The 16,829-nt window shown below is 42.1% G+C and overlaps 1 protein-coding gene across 1 annotated transcript; it reads right to left on the bottom strand.

The window, feature by feature from the left end:
- Positions 1 to 2,739: 2,739 nt before the first annotated feature.
- Positions 2,740 to 16,527, bottom strand: LOC119377409 (dolichol-phosphate mannosyltransferase subunit 1-like). Its single transcript, XM_037646895.2, is given in 10 exon segments — positions 2,740 to 2,962; positions 2,965 to 3,004; positions 4,165 to 4,279; positions 6,889 to 6,957; positions 8,671 to 8,766; positions 10,573 to 10,598; positions 11,749 to 11,784; positions 11,786 to 11,860; positions 13,719 to 13,818; positions 16,309 to 16,527. Coding segments are annotated over 10 exon segments (717 nt in total). The 5' UTR covers positions 16,407 to 16,527; the 3' UTR covers positions 2,740 to 2,900.
- Positions 16,528 to 16,829: the final 302 nt, after the last annotated feature.

The raw sequence follows: 16,829 nt of genomic DNA, 5'->3' as shown, positions 1-16,829 counted from the left end.
GTGCGGAGCGGCCAGTGGAAACGTCACTATATATGTGCGAGCACGTGACGAGAAGCTCATACCGTGTTGTGACGTCAGGGTACAGTAGGAACCGAAACTAGCTTTTAAAAACATACTGTAATTACTTTTCCAGGGCGCACTCGCGCTTAGCACTGCCTTTTCTAGGCTCTTGAGGGCTTGACCTTTCATTGACGCAAAAAAAAACAACTGAAAACATTGGTGTCAGTACCCCCTTTAATATTGTTTAAGCTTAAATGCGTTAATGCTAAAATGACGACATAGCGTTATTTTTTGCTGACAAAAGTAGCGTTCAAGAAGACTAAGCAGTTTTGTCACGCGTCTGGAGCGGTCCTGAATATGGAGAAATAGATCTGCTGGTATTAGTTGAAACAGTGCACCGCTCGGGCACCTAGTGTCCTGCATCGAATACGGAACACTGGGCCGCACTGCTCGTCAGCACTCACACTGTCAAGCGCACCTCGCAAGCATGGATGGGGTGAAGTGAACTTTCTGCGTTCGCCTGTGCGCAGGTATGAATGTCTTCCTTGTCACAAGGTTATTTACGTGTGTCGGTACTAAACTGCTCGTGAGATAAAGATCAGGCTGTGCATATAGAGTATTCGCCACTTTCGTGTGGGGGTATCAATGAAAACCAACGCGCAGGGGTAACTTGTTTCTCCCTATCTGTGGGGATAATGCATTTGTTTGTACACTAACTTATGCCTCGGTTTCTCTTTTACAAATTGGCAAGATCGTTCACACTTTACACCACGCCCACCCTTGGCTATGCTAACTAAAGGTGACCTAGACAATGCGTTGTGGCCTTCGACTTCGAAAAAACATGTACTCAAGCCTACATGACTAATTTGAGCATGATATACAGTAGTAGCAATTAAGGGTGTAGCAAATACGTTCCTCCCCATACCCTCCTTGCTTGGCGATGCGAACACAGGTATGTGCCGGTCGTAGCAACCCAGCGAAGGAAAGATGCAAGAGAAATGATACGACAATAATGAAATAATCCCACCCCGGAGCAGTGGAGTGCGGGCTGACCAGCTCTCAGCTCGAGACTGTCGGAGCAACACAGTCTATATAAGGCAGAATTGTAGTAGGCGCGTTGCTTATAAATGTACCGTTTTTGTAATCAGCCAAGCCATTTTAAAAATACTGCTTTATTGTTAAATTCGAGGCTCTGACTTGGTTATGTTTGAAGTTTGAAAATCAGCACGTAGACGAAAACGTGCTCTATTTTAGGAAAAAGACGTAATTCCATTCCCATTCCATTCCTCCGAGCGTTGCCCCCATTCCATTTCCATTCCATTCCGGGGTCGCAAAAATGTGAATTTCGGAGTGGCAACTCCGCAACACTGCCGCGTACTATGAACATACACTCACTTGGAAGGAAAAAAAAGAATTGGGATGAATTCTTATCAACAAGTTTTCTTTCTGAGAAATCTATACAGATTTACTGATAGCCTCATGCTACAAATAGGCAGAGGGCAATTTCTGCCTTCATGAATGTTCCTCCACCTTGCAGGCCTCTGCAGAAATTAATTTTTAAGGCATCACAGCAGTCTTTCATCCTCTTTCTTCTTAGCTTAAAAATGCCTCATATCAGGGTGACATTGGCAGCGGCTTTGTGTAAAGATTCGAATAACAGAGAGCTGAGCTAGTTTGGTGGGTACCATTCCCGTTAAAAAGGCTGGGAATTGCAAACACGGACACAAGAGAAGTCAATACACTACAAACGCCAACTAACAACGAAAGAAGGCGCACAGCAGTGGAAAAGAAGGTAGACGCAAAAATCTTCGCAAGCCAGGCAAGAGGCGATACCTATCAATCTGACAGGCGTGGTGGTCTACGTGAAGGATAACTGCTCAGCATTTGATTTCTTCTTTATGACAGTTAATCGACAGTTGGCTCACACATGCACTACCACTACTATTGATATGCCAGGCCTCAACCATCAGATGCATTTCTCCATTCCTGTGCCAGTATAAAGTGTATGAGACTCTATAAATGCAATTTCAATGAGGTGCGGAGGGCAGGAAATAGGAATCACTTACTCTTGCATACATTTAACGCAACAGCGTTAAGAAGCCTTTGTCGCAGAAAATCCAGATGTCCTTCTCCACTGTGAGCGAAAAGTCATCAGGCCTCCTAGCGACACATCATGGGAAACACAGCTGCGGCCATAACTCTGGCAAGCTTCGCAAGTTTCTGACAAATATTTCTTGAAGGATTGCTCAGCCAGAACCGCAGAACTGTTGTCTTTATCCGGTCTGTAGACGAGAGCTTTTTACATAGTTCAATTCTCCACCAGTGGGTTTGATAAGTAGCTGGAATTCATTGCCTGGATTATGTCAGCCTTTGTCGTTCACAGAATTCCTGAATGCTCTGAGCGTAAAGGAGGACCTAGTGAACGCATTGCAGTGGAATGATATCGCATGCCATTCCTAAAGGTAAAGCTTAAGCGTCCTACAGTTTCTTGCATCAAAATCCAGGCTTAGTTTAGTGCCTTGCAGAGAGACCAGCTAGTAAAGGTACGGAGAGACACTGCCCCCACTCGTTTCTAGAGATCCCAGTGACTTGACTGGCACTGCAGCAGTAAGATCTACCGTAAAATACCGATCAAACGCCCCACCGTGGAAGCGCCCCTCTCTCATAACCTGAGAAATTTTTCGTGGGTGTGCCATCAATACTCTTTCGTGCCAACAAGAGAGGAAACTGCAATGCATATTTGGCATTTATTTGTCGTAAAACAAGGTTATTTTAAGAAAATATTGTAAACACCGGAAAAAAAAACAGTAACATCGCATTAGCCGCCACACAACAATGGGGTCACAAAACAGGCGCACAAAGACTTTTCCACTGGCACACTAACGATGCCGTTGAACAGGTCACGTCGTGGCAAACAGGTAGAGAAGACCCTTGGCAAACTGGAAGATCTCATTGCTGCCCATTTGGACTCTCCGTAGAATCGGTCGACAAAGCTTATAGGTACCTGCAGGTGGCAAGCAAGAACGGTCAATGCGTTAGAAGTGAGAAGCTTCCATGGGGAATTTTTTTTTTTACAGCTCAATGAAACCACACAGACTGCATCAAGAACAACCAGATAGGCAATAAGACTCCCCCAAACACACACACACGTGTAAAGCAGCCAGCTTTAGCAAAAACAAAAAAAAAAAGGAAGTGTTTTCAGGTAATGTGAGTGTCGTAAAGCTTCATTTTTACAGACTAAAGCAACAATACTTCTGAGAGCCTGGAAATGACACATTACTTTAAAACAACTACGAGATATTCTTCCTTAACCTTTGACACGCTATGTACACAACTGTGTACATAACTTGTTTTTGCTATTTGTTTCAACTAGAGGCTAAGAAAGAGCGAAATATATCGAACTTTGGATGAATAACCTTCTGCATAATGAATTTTTCTTCATTTAACTTCATTCTGCAGTCTGCTGTTGCATATGATCACTTTGCTGAAGACACTACTAGCACATTCAACGAGTCACTCGACGTGTCGCTTCCTGTGAGCCATGTGAAAAGTATAATTTTTCTTTGCTCAAAATGGACAATAACCAAAAATGAACTCTGACTGCATTTCTAGCCTGAGATTTCATTCTATTTATGCAAAAAACGAAGCATCAATGACTTCAGGATAAGTAGATATTTAATTGGAACCTAATTAGAATTAGTTTCTGTAACACACCTAAATTAACACATTATGGCATTATTTTTGCTGCAATAGACTAACGAGCGCCTCGAAATAATGTTGTATCGATTTGACACATTTACAGACAGTTCTTCATAGGTGGCGTCTGAAAGGGGTTAAAATGTAATGATGGGCATACAGTTATTCGAACAGAATACTATAGCAATGCATATCATAAACGCAGAAACACTAAACATTCGCACTGCACACAGAAACACGGCACACTGAGGTGTGGCTACGTAAGAAAACTGCCACCCAAGTAGCTCCATGCTCTAACGATTGTGACTACAACAAGGTGAGGATAGGGTGCAGATGACCCCAAAATATTTCCTCTTGTACACCCCTCGTTGGCTTCCTTTTTCCATCTTGTAATGCCATTTGAAGGACTGTCTTTGTTCACATCAGTTTCGAAACTGATTTGAACTGGCTGAGCATGCAAACACCCACCTCGCCTATCGTGCAGCCAAACTGCCTGGCACGTGCAATCATCTCCATCTGGAAGACGTAGCCTTTGGAAGTGCAGCTCTCCACGAGCTTTTGTAACACGTCTTTCTTGTACAACCTGTAATGCAGGGAACAAGGGCCAGCAATGACAAAAATGACTGTGTAGAAACACTTCAGACAACTAGCACAGCAGCACACCCCAATTTATCTCCAACAAAATATTGCTGTATGTGATTTCATGGTATATCACTTGCACTGTAGTACTGATTCTTTGAGAAAATGACAGTATCATTGGGGAAATTGAGTACCATGACAACGTGGTCAAGTTGAGCAGCTAATAAAGAAGGTAAGAAATAAAAGGAAAGAGTTGGTTGCACAAGCACCAAATTATGCTTTAGAAATTCAGGACACCAGTAACTAGTTCCTAGATAGCCTCAAACAGGAAAAGTACACTAATTTTTGGAAGACAGCTTGTTTTGCACAGAAACAAACTAGAATTATCCCAAAGGTATAACTCACTACCTTTGCTGTAATATGTACACTCACACCTCTATATAGCGAACACGGATATAACGAATTATCGGTTATAACGTAGTAAATGAAGAACTGTCTTGTCACAGATACAGTGTTACGAATATACGTTTATAATGAATTTTCGGATATAACGATGCTATTTTCATGTCAGATGCGACTTCATTATAATGAGGTTTGAGTGTAATATGTAGTTGTCTTTTTTTCAATAAAAAAAGTGTTATATACTCGTGGACAGCTTTTCTTGGCAATGAAGGGAAAGCTACGGGTTAGTAGTATGGTTTGGCACGCCTTTTGTGCCAGTGTGGAAAGTGAAGGCCCTGTGGCATAAACATTGCATACCATTTGCTTTGTCTGCTTAAAGAGCGATTCATGGGCCTTTCATTACATGTTTCTGAGGCGAGTAGAGGGAAGAACCGCAAGGTGATGAGCGCTAATTTGAAGATGCAGACACCATTCTGCCACTGAGGCACACAAAACAGGCGGGACATCCTTGCATGCGCAGCAATGAGAAATGAGAATGTATCAAGTAAAACAAGTATAAAATATCTCCCAGGTGTGTACAGTGGCATCTTTCTAACAGCTTCCTGTGGCATGTGAAGGAATGTTTTTTTTTCATGTAGAAAACATGGACAAAATTGTGTCATTACATTCCTAAGCGGTGGCGCTGGCATAATCTCTAACCTTTGCTTCATTGTGAAGAATAGTTGTCTGTGAGTAAACACATTTGCTATAAAGTTATAAGTGTAGTACGCCATGATAAAGATATAAATTTGAGTGCATTTCTATGCAACGAAAAATTATTTGTGAAAGCAATTATTGAAGCAGAATGTCCTTACAGTTTTATTATATCTGAGGACGAGGTCTGCACCTAACAGCAGTGCATCTCACTATGGCCAATACTTTCTAAATTGCTGTTTTCATAAAACTTTCATAAAGCCAGTGTACAAGTAGTAAAATGAGCTTGCTCATGCTAGAGTGTACTCATTTGGATGGAGCTGAGCTGTTCCGATGACCAAAAATAAACTCTCACGCAAACTCACTGCTGGTTCTATAATCTGGTGCTGGTTCTATAATCACTATAATAAGCAATAATATATAAGCAATACATACACCTTTCATATTCTTCACATGAACATATGCTGGTGAATTGTGCTGTAATGGATGTTTTTTGCTTTCCTCACCGCTGTCCTTGTTTTTTGTTCACGAGCCGGGATGTAGGCCTAGTCAGGAAACAGTTTCGTCTGTTTCCTTTTGCCTCATCTCGGTGGCATGAAACTGTTTTGTACACATGCCAGAATAAAGTATTATTATTATTATTATTATTATTATTATTATTATTATTATTATTATTATTATAGTCATGCCAGTGTTGCTGTCTTCAGTGCTAAGACTGTCAGAATAAAGCATTGAACAAAGAGCTGCCTCACAAGTAGTGAGTGGAACTGCTGTCAGAATAACTGTTCCTAAAAAATTTGATAAAATATTTCCTGCCAAATTTCACTCCATATTACTTGAAGTTCAAGCCAGCTTGTATAAGAAAACTTGCACTTTCAGTTGCTGAGATGGCCACATTCAGGAGCACTACTACATACTTTCAAAAAAGCTGCATGTGGCTTGCCGAGCTATTCATGTTTCTTCACTGCCTTCTGTACGTCTGCGTTGTCTGTGACTAAGACATGTAACAACTAGCTCATGCTGCTAGCAGACTTTTTCCCTTTCAGAATAAGTCGACCTTACTGGCTATTACATCACTTCTACATGTGGGCAAATGCAGCATCACTTATGGGCCGTGCCACTTGGTTCAGCAACACAGTGCCACATGGCAGAAGAAAGCATATTCCACAAAAGGGGCTACCAAACCACTGTGCTCTTCAAGAGGAAACTGTGCAAGATTGTTTTCCAGAAGAACACTATACTCGGGATGTTGATACTTGAACTAGTGCGAGGCAGTATAAGACAAAAAGTAAGACACCATGGACGAGTGCTGAGCTATCAACAGTGAATTTGGTTATTGAGAACACATGAACGAATACTACCCGTTTCAGAGCATATGTTCATGTGCTTTGAATAAAAACAAATTTCGTTGATAGTTCACCACTTGACCATCATGTCTTCTTTCCCATCCGACGTAGACTCACACTGTAGCTTGAAGTAAGGTTGTTCTACACCAAAAAATATGGTGTGAAATCTCACCGGAAGCTTCCTGTCAGGTCCGACGCACCCGGCCTCAGAAGAATCTGTGTCAGGAAGTTGGCAGCACGGCTAGGTGAGAAGGAAGAAAACCATTAAAGCAGGCAGCAATTGCTCAGTGAGGAATGTGTAAAGCAAAAATTAATACCACAGTTGAAACAGAGCTGACAAACAGCAACGTGACAGTTTGGAAAACCCACATTAAGACCGTTCAGTTAAGCATTAAGGTTATGTGCCCGTGACACCAAGATTGCGCAGAGTTCAGAAATTTCAGTGGTGGTAGCAATTACGCTGAACACAAACACAGACATGCATAATGCCATTTATCCACAATTCAGTAAACATGCCATAGAGCAGAAAAATATTATCGCTCCTCAAATGCATTAGCCATAGGACCACACTGATTCCACAAGGAAGTGATAAAACAGCTGGAGTGTGTAGCACAGCTCAAACTTCTACAGCATGGATGTGCGACATTGCGCTTGCTTCACAGAGCACTTCTGGCACTGCAAGCACTGGAACATTATGCGCAACATTAAAAAAGCATATTCCTTCGTGCGTGCAGGGCAATGTCATCATGTTATGTGGGGAAAATACGTTGCTATGCATCGCAGAGAATTATCCTAGAAAGCACTTCAAGCATAGTGGGAAAACTGAGCACAAGTTCAATAATCACGTGATATTTGATAATGTAGAAACGTGTTGGTACTATTTACAACCTTAGATTTCTTATTATAGAAAGCCAATTTATGCTTTTCAAAAATCTATCATTATTCTCCACAATGACTAGCAGTTCGGAAAGATGATTGCTTCTGCAAGAATTGTTGGAGGGACGGAATATTCAGCAAACGATCAGTCTATACAAAGCGAAAGAACGTCATTAAGGACCTCAATGTTTGTGAGGTGCTTGTGCTCTCAAAGTGAGCCATCTGCAAGAGTTAAGTGAGACCGTATTGGTGATGTCTAATTACATTTAATTTGATTTCAAAAGCAGTTTCTTCAAGTCAAGTGCAAGCAGCCGTGGCTTGCAACAGCACTTCTGCAATGCTACAGGCATCTGGTATATCGCTCGTAAACGGCTTGTGACAAAATTTGCCCAATTGACAGTACTGACACGGTACTGCTGCCTTGTTTTGACAAGTCATGTGTGACAATTCAAACAATACTATTCAACAATAGCACCAACAAACAAGATGTTGTAGCAAAAGTTTAGCAAAGCAAGAGAGTGGAGCTGAACTACAGAATGGCAACACATTATCCTAGCAACTAAGGCAAAAAAAAGGTTTCCACTAGTCCATTTAATATTTTGTTACATCTTGTTTCGTTCATTTTATTTTGAACTGCAGCAAGCATGCAAATTACTGTTCATGGGAGTGCGAGAACACTCGAGCTGTCCCTAGGCATTGTAATGATTTACCTTAGTGGAATTTGGAACAGCAAGAACTGACAACACATCGTTCATAGGCCCCAACTACATTTTCAGTTATTTCAGTGTCGCCAATCTCGCCTGCCATAAAAAGACAGCCGATAGAAGATTCGGCGATAAAAGAGTGGAAATTATTCTATACAAAATTTATTTTTTATAATAACCCGACATTTGTAAAATCATAACGTGAGCTCAACTTTAGAAACATTTTGGACAGTTGGAAGAAAAGTCAACCCAACAATTTAGCTGCTTTTCCTGACCACTTGGATGCTAATCTGAATGAATCATTTCAGTCCTTCAGCAAGCAGATAAATAGCATCTAAATAGATGAACAGTTTTAAAACAAACGTGCAATTCACCTTATGAGCTTCCTCTTGAAGTCCCAGCCATAGACTCCGCCATCACCAACATACCTTGTGCCTGAGACCACATCGTAGTTGCCCTCTTTCTGTTTTCTTAAAGAGATCAAATACAAAAACAGATCACTTGTAGTGGCGTACGGATGTGCAAACCTCAAAATAAAGCCTAGTTACATAATTTCTTTAAATAGCGGTCAGATGCACTTAAAAACTTTTCAAAGTGTAACATTACTTGTGTATGTTAGCATCAGTAATGCTACCTCCTTTCCCTCGAGGAAACCTATTTACCACCTCACCACATAATAGTTAAGGAAATTAGCTATATCGACGCAGAAGTAGACCAACAACTGCATTAAAGACTCAAACGGACTGCTTATGGACATATTGTGGTAGTTCAGTAGCTTCAGTTTCGAACTGGTGAGCATGAAATCACGTGTTTGGTTCCCAGCCGTTGTGCATGAACTCTGATAGGTGGAGAATGAAAAACTTTGTGGTACTTAGCATTTAAAGGGCCCTTAAACCGCCCAGAGGTTGCAATTCAGTTGTGGCACTGTAGCTCTGCATGACAACAGTACTGACAACTGGGCAAGTTGGTAATGATTCACGACTGGCTGCACAACACACACGGACAGAGACAGAAATGGACATGATTGCACCTGTGGTGTCCTTTATTTCTGTCGATGAGTGCGTTGGCCAGCCAGTCATGAATGAGTTGCGCATGAGTCTACATACAACGAACGCATAGCCATAAGAATTTTTCAGAATGGTGTTGTAATAGCATAGTTACACACGTTTGATGATCGAAATGCGGCTCTCGCTTGTTTTGCTCTTTCCTTCACTACGTTCTGTTCATTGGCTCGTCTCTCCTCCTGGCTGAGTGTTAAGCAGGGATAAGCAGGAAGCGCGTGTACTTGCAGGCAGATAAATAGGTTCTCCACTACGACGTCCCTCAAAATCATACCGCGGTGTTGGAACGTTAAACGCCAACAATTATTAGGTTACTATTAGGTTCCATCTGCTGCTGACATGAACAGATTCTCCTGGTAACATCATGACCAGCACTGGAGATACCGAAAGGCCAGAGAGGAGCACGGGATTGTTTATCTTGTGGCACACCTGTGACGCATAGTGCTGCTGCGTTTGTCACTTTAGATCATGACGACATTCTGAACTCGATGCGTGCATTTACTTCAAATGTTAAAAAAAAATATCGTAGGTGATTTAGAGGCCCTTTAAGTGCCAACTGCTGGAAAACTTATATGGAGCCTTCTACTACAGTATTTCACATAGCCCCAGTGTTTTTCTGAGGGACATTAGGCCCAATCTAATCAACAAATAGCTTCCACTCTTGCCTTATCTCATAATGATGCCAATGACCACACAACGTTACAGTCTGCACAAAAAAACATGAAAAAGAAAATCCTCTTCATGGTTTCACTACGGCTGCTATCATTCTACTGGTGCACGTAGTCTTGTTTTACACATTCCACAATCTTTGCCTGCTTCCACTACACAAATTGGTGAACTGCTGTCGAAGTCAGAATTTTAACTAACTTGAACACCTGCAAGTTGTTCAAACTTTGAATTGCTTTTACACGTTTACATATATTGGCTCATTATAAGAAATTACAAATGTTATGAGAAATCTTGCAAAAAATTCATCCCCAAAAACGAAGTGCTTCTGTGGTTTGTTATTCATATCACTTACGAACACAGAATAGAGGCATACTTGCTTTACATTTAGCTTTTTCTTGCTTTAGTGCTGCTTCGCTAACTGTATTTCTGCGATGCATATTTCGGTACACATGCTAAGACAAGCTCTTCTGGTCTTAAAAGTCCACCTTTCACGAGGCATTATTGCATAAAATATCATAAAGAAAGAAGGAAAGAAAGAAGCCTTACTCGATGAACTTTGGGATAAACTTTGGCTGCAAAAATAGAACAAACAAGAAAACATGTTAAGCAAAAACAACACATTTCTTATTAGGAGATCTTTAAAGTGTTATTAATAGACACATGCAGCATGATGAAAAGCGAATCGCAGTAAACAGTTTTTCTACATGCCCAATGTCAGCGCAGACTTAACGACCTAAGTAAATGGGAAATAGTGCAGTGAAAACTAGAAAATACTTTTCAATTATGTCTACTGCTAATGTACGAAAGTTTGGAAAGCGTGTGCTGTAGACATGCTGTGAACAAATGTTCCACTCTTTCATCACAGAAGAATGATCTGCAGCAAAGACAATAAAATTATTAGTGGCGTTTATTTATGAAGTAGTCACAAATGACAGCCGATAATTGGTATTATTCGCTATGTCAATAAGTACAGACGGGTCCACTGTTAAAGGGAACACTTGCGTGTGGGACATGTTTGGATTTCGCTCTCTTGCAAAAACATAGTGGCTTAGATTTGCATAAGACTACTGGTGGTTGACAGTTCTGCCTCTTCTTGACAGACTCGTGCAGTGCATGAACAATGTTTCCCTGTCCACTTGCTGTTAGAGGGCCAGCAAAATGAAAGGTGCTTCATTGGAGTGTTCCCTTTAACAGTGGACAGTACTGTACATGATGCTAGTGTGGGTTGATCCAATTATACCAGAAGGTCCAAGATATTGGGCTTAGTAAATGATTGGAAATTGATGTTTACAAATTTTTAACCTACACCGGATCCAAATGAAAAACCTTAAATTCATTAGGTTCAAAAGAACAGTCAATACAATAGACATACACAAACTACAAAAATAATGCATTTTATGATAAAATTGTAAAGTTGACACATTAGTGCATCAGTTAGATTAGACATTACCACCACTGCACCACCAAAAATACAGAGACTCCAAAACGGAGGTGCTCTAGAACCGCGACAGAGCTTGCAAAAAAGAAAGTGTCATAATTTTATTAAAATGACAAGAATTGTTGTGATGCACAATTCTGCAATAAAATTACCCTTACTGCTTAGCTCCGTTGCATTCTATTCAAACAACTGGAGCACCAGGATACAATCAGCATTAGTTTCAGTAAATGGAACAGCAATGCATATTTCAAAAAAAAAAAAAACAAGAAAGAAACATCACTTACATGATGAGAGAGGTCGGCATCCAGAATGATGACGAAAGTTGCCCGTGGCGCTTTTCAGGCCATGAATGTACGCAGTCCCAAGACCAAGCTTCTTCTCTCTTGGTTTCAGTACCTTAAAGGAATTAGAGAGCAATGGCACACTTAGCTGCTTTCTCTGTAACAACCATAAAATCCCAAGCAGGCGCCCCCCTAGGTGAAGGATAATCGACGAAGATTTGGAGAGGGGCCCTCGGTCAGTCTCGGACCAAAATTCAAGATGACCAACAGAAGAGCCTCTAAGAAAAATGCACACCTGTGCTTCTAATGAAATGCTTTCTCGAATACGCATGCATTCACTGTTTTACTGCACCAGAAGGTATCCTCGTGCGAAATTTCATGTGTTATGACAAGGGGGGCAAGACGTTCTTCTAAAGTTCCAACAACTTATGCAACTGAGAATGCAATCCCGAGGCACCACACAATAGAAGTACTAAGAAATTGTGCACATATCTAAAGAAGCTCAGAACTTGGGTTCTTAGGAACCGCTGCTGCAAGATTCTGTAGCGGAGTACGGGTAGAAAAAAAAATGGCGGGAGGGAAGGGGGCGGGGAGCTTGCTCGGTCATTGGTGCATATTTCAAATCTCCTGAAAAGGGGAAGGGGGTGCTTGCCCGGGATTTTTACTACGGTATACTTCTTAAGAACTAATATGTTTAAGTAGTACAACTGAAAACTAAGCAAACAGGCTCAAACAGTTGTGAAATCTTCGCATTACGCAACTTGTCCGCCGTGTTGTCTGTTTTCATGCTGTCTGTATTTGCGTGTGTATACATTGACCTTCCTCCCCTGACGCAGTAACAGCAATCATGCCGACTACCACCCCGACATGGCCATCACCTGAAATGATTACAACGTGTTCGCCTTCTTTCATTCTCTTGCGGAACATACCCAATGAAATGCAATAAGTGACAGGCATTCCCTCTTTAGGACATGACCAAGTCAAGCCGTGGCTTCAGGCCAAGCAGCATTTCTGAACGTTAGGGCAAGGTTTCTAAGAAATCTCTACTGTAATAATCATTAAGGGGAAAGCCTTAGATGCCTCATCAATTGCTAAAGGTGACCGTTGGCGGCGTCGGCATCAACAAGAGCGATGAAAAAAATCATCATCACACGATGACGTCACCATGACATCACAGATCGCCAAATTTGGTGACGTCATAGTGACATCACAACAAAGTCATCACATGACATCGTTGCTTGGTAAAAGGTGAGCCGGTCATGGAGGCAGTGCAAAACCATGTTGGTGCATAAAGCTTTCAGAAGGCGGCGGGGGAGAGTCAATACATAAACTAAGGAGAAAAAATTACACCATCTCCCACTAAAGGACTAAAGGGAACCATGTGGGGATGCGAAGCAGCGCATGGGACAACTTAAAGTTCCGTTCATCACGGGCACCTCGCCCTAAGTTAACACGTGCTTGCAAGTGAAGTCTGCAGCATATCGTTCCCTGATGCCATCACGTGATTGCTGAGAGAGTGTAAGGGAGAGAGGCCACAGCGTCTTACCCTGCCCCTTACACAGGCCTGAACGCACTAGCGCGTGCCAGTGCATTCTGACTAGGATACAACACATTGGTTCATCGTGCGTCTGCAGAATCTCGTTCCCTGACGCCATCACACGATTGCTGAGAGTGTAAGGGGGAGAGGCCACAGTGTCTTACCCTGCCCCTTACACAGGGCCGAACACGCTAGCGCGTGCCAGCATGTTCTGACTAGCGTGTCTGCAGAATCTCGTTCCCCGACACCATCACATGATTGCTGAGAGAGTGTAAGGGGGAGAGGCCAAGTATTTTATCTATGTTTTTTAAACATTGCCATTGGCTGCATACTCTGACACAGAAAAGTGAGTTTAGTATTTATGACACTGTCTGCTGAGGCCATCACAGAACATGGTGTTAAGGGACAAGACTACAATAGAGAATGTAGAACTCACAATTTTCTCACTTCCATAAATCTTCTGGAGCTGTTGAGCTGCTTCAAGTGTGTTGTCAGGGCTTCCATCATCAATAACAATGATTTCGAAGTCATAGCCACTGTAAATGCACAAAAGGAGGCAAGAGTAGCGTAAATTAGCAACTTCGTAACCCTCGAGGAATCTGATGGAAAAGGAAGTGCCGGAGTAGTAAAGGTTTGCGATATTAAGCAAATGTAAAACACCATGAACTTCAAGATTGCTTTAACACTCTTCCAGCGTTTTCTTCAGCAATATTAAGTCTTCACCCTTTCAAAGGTGGTGGGAGATATAGTACTTCCAAACAGCTACATGTGTGCAACAAGGCCGTTATAAGCAGCACTTACACTATAGAAATGCGTCACAATTTTACAGAAACTTTAGGGGACAAAAAAAAGATAGTGGCACACTGCATTGCCCAAACCTGATGTACAGCATTTTTTTTTTTACTTTTTCGGTGCATTTACTGGGCAGTAGGAAACATACTTTAGAACAGAGGACTACAGTGAGTGTTGCTTCACACCAATGTGCTGGGGAAAAGCGTACATGGTACAATCTGTTCCCACAAAAAACGGTGGTGATATTTTCACCGGGAAACGAGGATGTTTCACACTTAGGGGAAAACTCGAAACACACTGCAATGTGCTCCGAGTTTTCCCCTAAGCGTGAAACAGCCTGTACTTGCGGCCGGTGAACATGCGGATCACACACATCATGAAGAACGAGTGACCATGACAGCACGATAGCCCTGATATGATGGCAATGGAACAATCCCAATGGCATTAATGCTCTACGACGAGTATGGCGTGACATCAGAATAACAATGACGAAGTGATGATGGTTGCAATATGATAATGAAATGACAGAGAGATAAAAAATGGCAGAATAATGGCACAACAATGATAAAATGACACCAGTGTCTTTATCCCCTTCAGTCACGGTGTACTCAATTGTGTACGCGAACTTTGGCGGCGCGACACACGCCGAGTGTTTTTTCAAATGGCCTGAAAGTCAGTGTGCACATTTGTGCAGGCTTCCTGAGACGACAACTAGCGGTCATTTAACTTCATTGTGCTGCGTATTGCTGCAGAGGATCACTTTGCTGCACACACCACCATGTTAGACGATCGTTCGACGTGCCGCTTTCCAGGACCCATGTCAAGAGTATTTTTTTTTTCTCCGCTCGAAACGAATACAACCAAGAATAAACTGTGCATGCATTTCGGGCCTAATAGTTAATTCTTTTTACGCAAGTATTGAAGCTTACTGATGGCAGAATAATTAGATATTAAGTTACAGACTAACTACGTTAATTACTGAAACCCATAAAAAACAACACATTTCTTCATTTTCTTTCCTAGAATGCAATAGTGACTATCTTCCAATTATGTCATGCGATTTTGACGCATTTGCGGACAATGTATCATAATTCGTGACTGAAGGGGTCATGTTGATCAATGTAAGTACAGTGCTGACAGACCGAAACATGGCAGTGTAAAGCTGCGTAATGTGCATACTGTTGTTTCCACAGTCTTCAGCCCGCGTTAAGTCGGTGTAATGTTGGCTCATACACTTAGATCACAATTAACATCACCTTTAGAAGCCAGATTTGTATTGACAAGACATGGTTATCTTGAGAAGTTGTACGTACAAGTTGTTATACTTCATGTTTTGATGCCGCATTTTTTTTTTTGCGAGTACTTTACATTGGCTTGAATCTTATGCCAGGTCATACTAAGTTTGGCACTGGCAAATTGTTCAACACCGGTGCCAGACGGCAATGTTTTATCGCAATCGAGCCCGACCTGAATCAAATCTCTCGACTGCAGCTGTTTCCCTTCCACAGCTTGCGCAAATGAGCCTTGATTGGCTCAGACAGGGAAATTCGATCTCGATGGAGCTTGAGCATACTCGAGAAGTGTAGTGTGTCAACCGTGTAAAAAAGCCGCCAGCACCCAAACATCGGGACGAGCAGGCAGGAACATTGCATTTTAAGAGATCGGGAATAGCTGCTAAGAACGTTTATAACTAAGCAATTCGGTTCCCAATCTGGCTACGAGGTTATTTGGACCACTTGGTAGTGATGTAGACTCAAAGGCATGGAAGTGTTTTTTTTTTTTTTAAATTCGGCTTCCATAGGAATGTGGCTGCTGTGTGTGGGCATAAAAACCACGACCTCACCACTGTTGGGTGCTAAATGGTACGTGCTGCGATTGCTAGATAGAATGTTCGCAGTGGACGGATTACGAAGCGCACAACAACCTAACCAAAACAATAAGCGCGTGACACAGCACCGGAGACTTTACGTCATAAAGCCTCCCAGCAAAGCTACAGTAGTGAAGGCACCAGAAAAGTAATCGGCAAAACACCGCTGCACACGCTCTGAAACGATTAAAAAAAATCATTAGAACGAAACTTATGGGCCTAAAGCCTAAATGAGTGAGGCACGTTTCACACACATCACCACGGACAGCCTATATAATCCATTAAAAAAAAGCGACATGACCACGACTGACTGCCACGCGAAAGCGGTTGCTGGTGCGGACGTGTCAAAAGAAAGTAGACAGCCCACCTTTGAGACATGTAGTGGTCGATAAGCCAAACCACAATTGGCAAGTTTTCTCTCTCGTTGTATGTAGGCAGTAGGATGCTGTATTTGTCGGCGCCCATTTTTTCGCGCGGAAAACTAGCCACGAAAGCAGGCCAACTTGGACAAAACAGACACGTTTTGAGCACAGGTGCTAAACAGTTAGCGTCAGCTTGCCACCATCATATGGATATAATTGGCTGTGGATTCTGGATTGGTGACGGATTGCGACTGAAAAAAGTGGTGTCAGAATCGCGTGGCCTCTGAGATTACAACGAGCAACACTGAAAACAGCTATGTTTGTTCTCAAGAGTGAACAAACAAATGGTAGATCAGCCACAAACGCCGAGCCGTATTTATTATGTCACGTTTTTTTGAGCGGACCTGTTTAACCATGGAGCGCGTATAGCGTCAGCGAACAGCGACCGCTTCGAATAACTGAAGTCTCTAAGGCAATGCTTTTACGGATTCAATGTGCCAGACGCCAAATCGCTTCACAACCAGTG

Source organism: Rhipicephalus sanguineus, unplaced genomic scaffold (assembly GCF_013339695.2).
Source record: "Rhipicephalus sanguineus isolate Rsan-2018 unplaced genomic scaffold, BIME_Rsan_1.4 Seq4582, whole genome shotgun sequence".
In the NCBI taxonomy this organism is placed as follows: Eukaryota; Metazoa; Arthropoda; class Arachnida; order Ixodida; family Ixodidae; genus Rhipicephalus; species Rhipicephalus sanguineus.
This window is presented reverse-complemented; position numbering and strand designations above follow the sequence as displayed.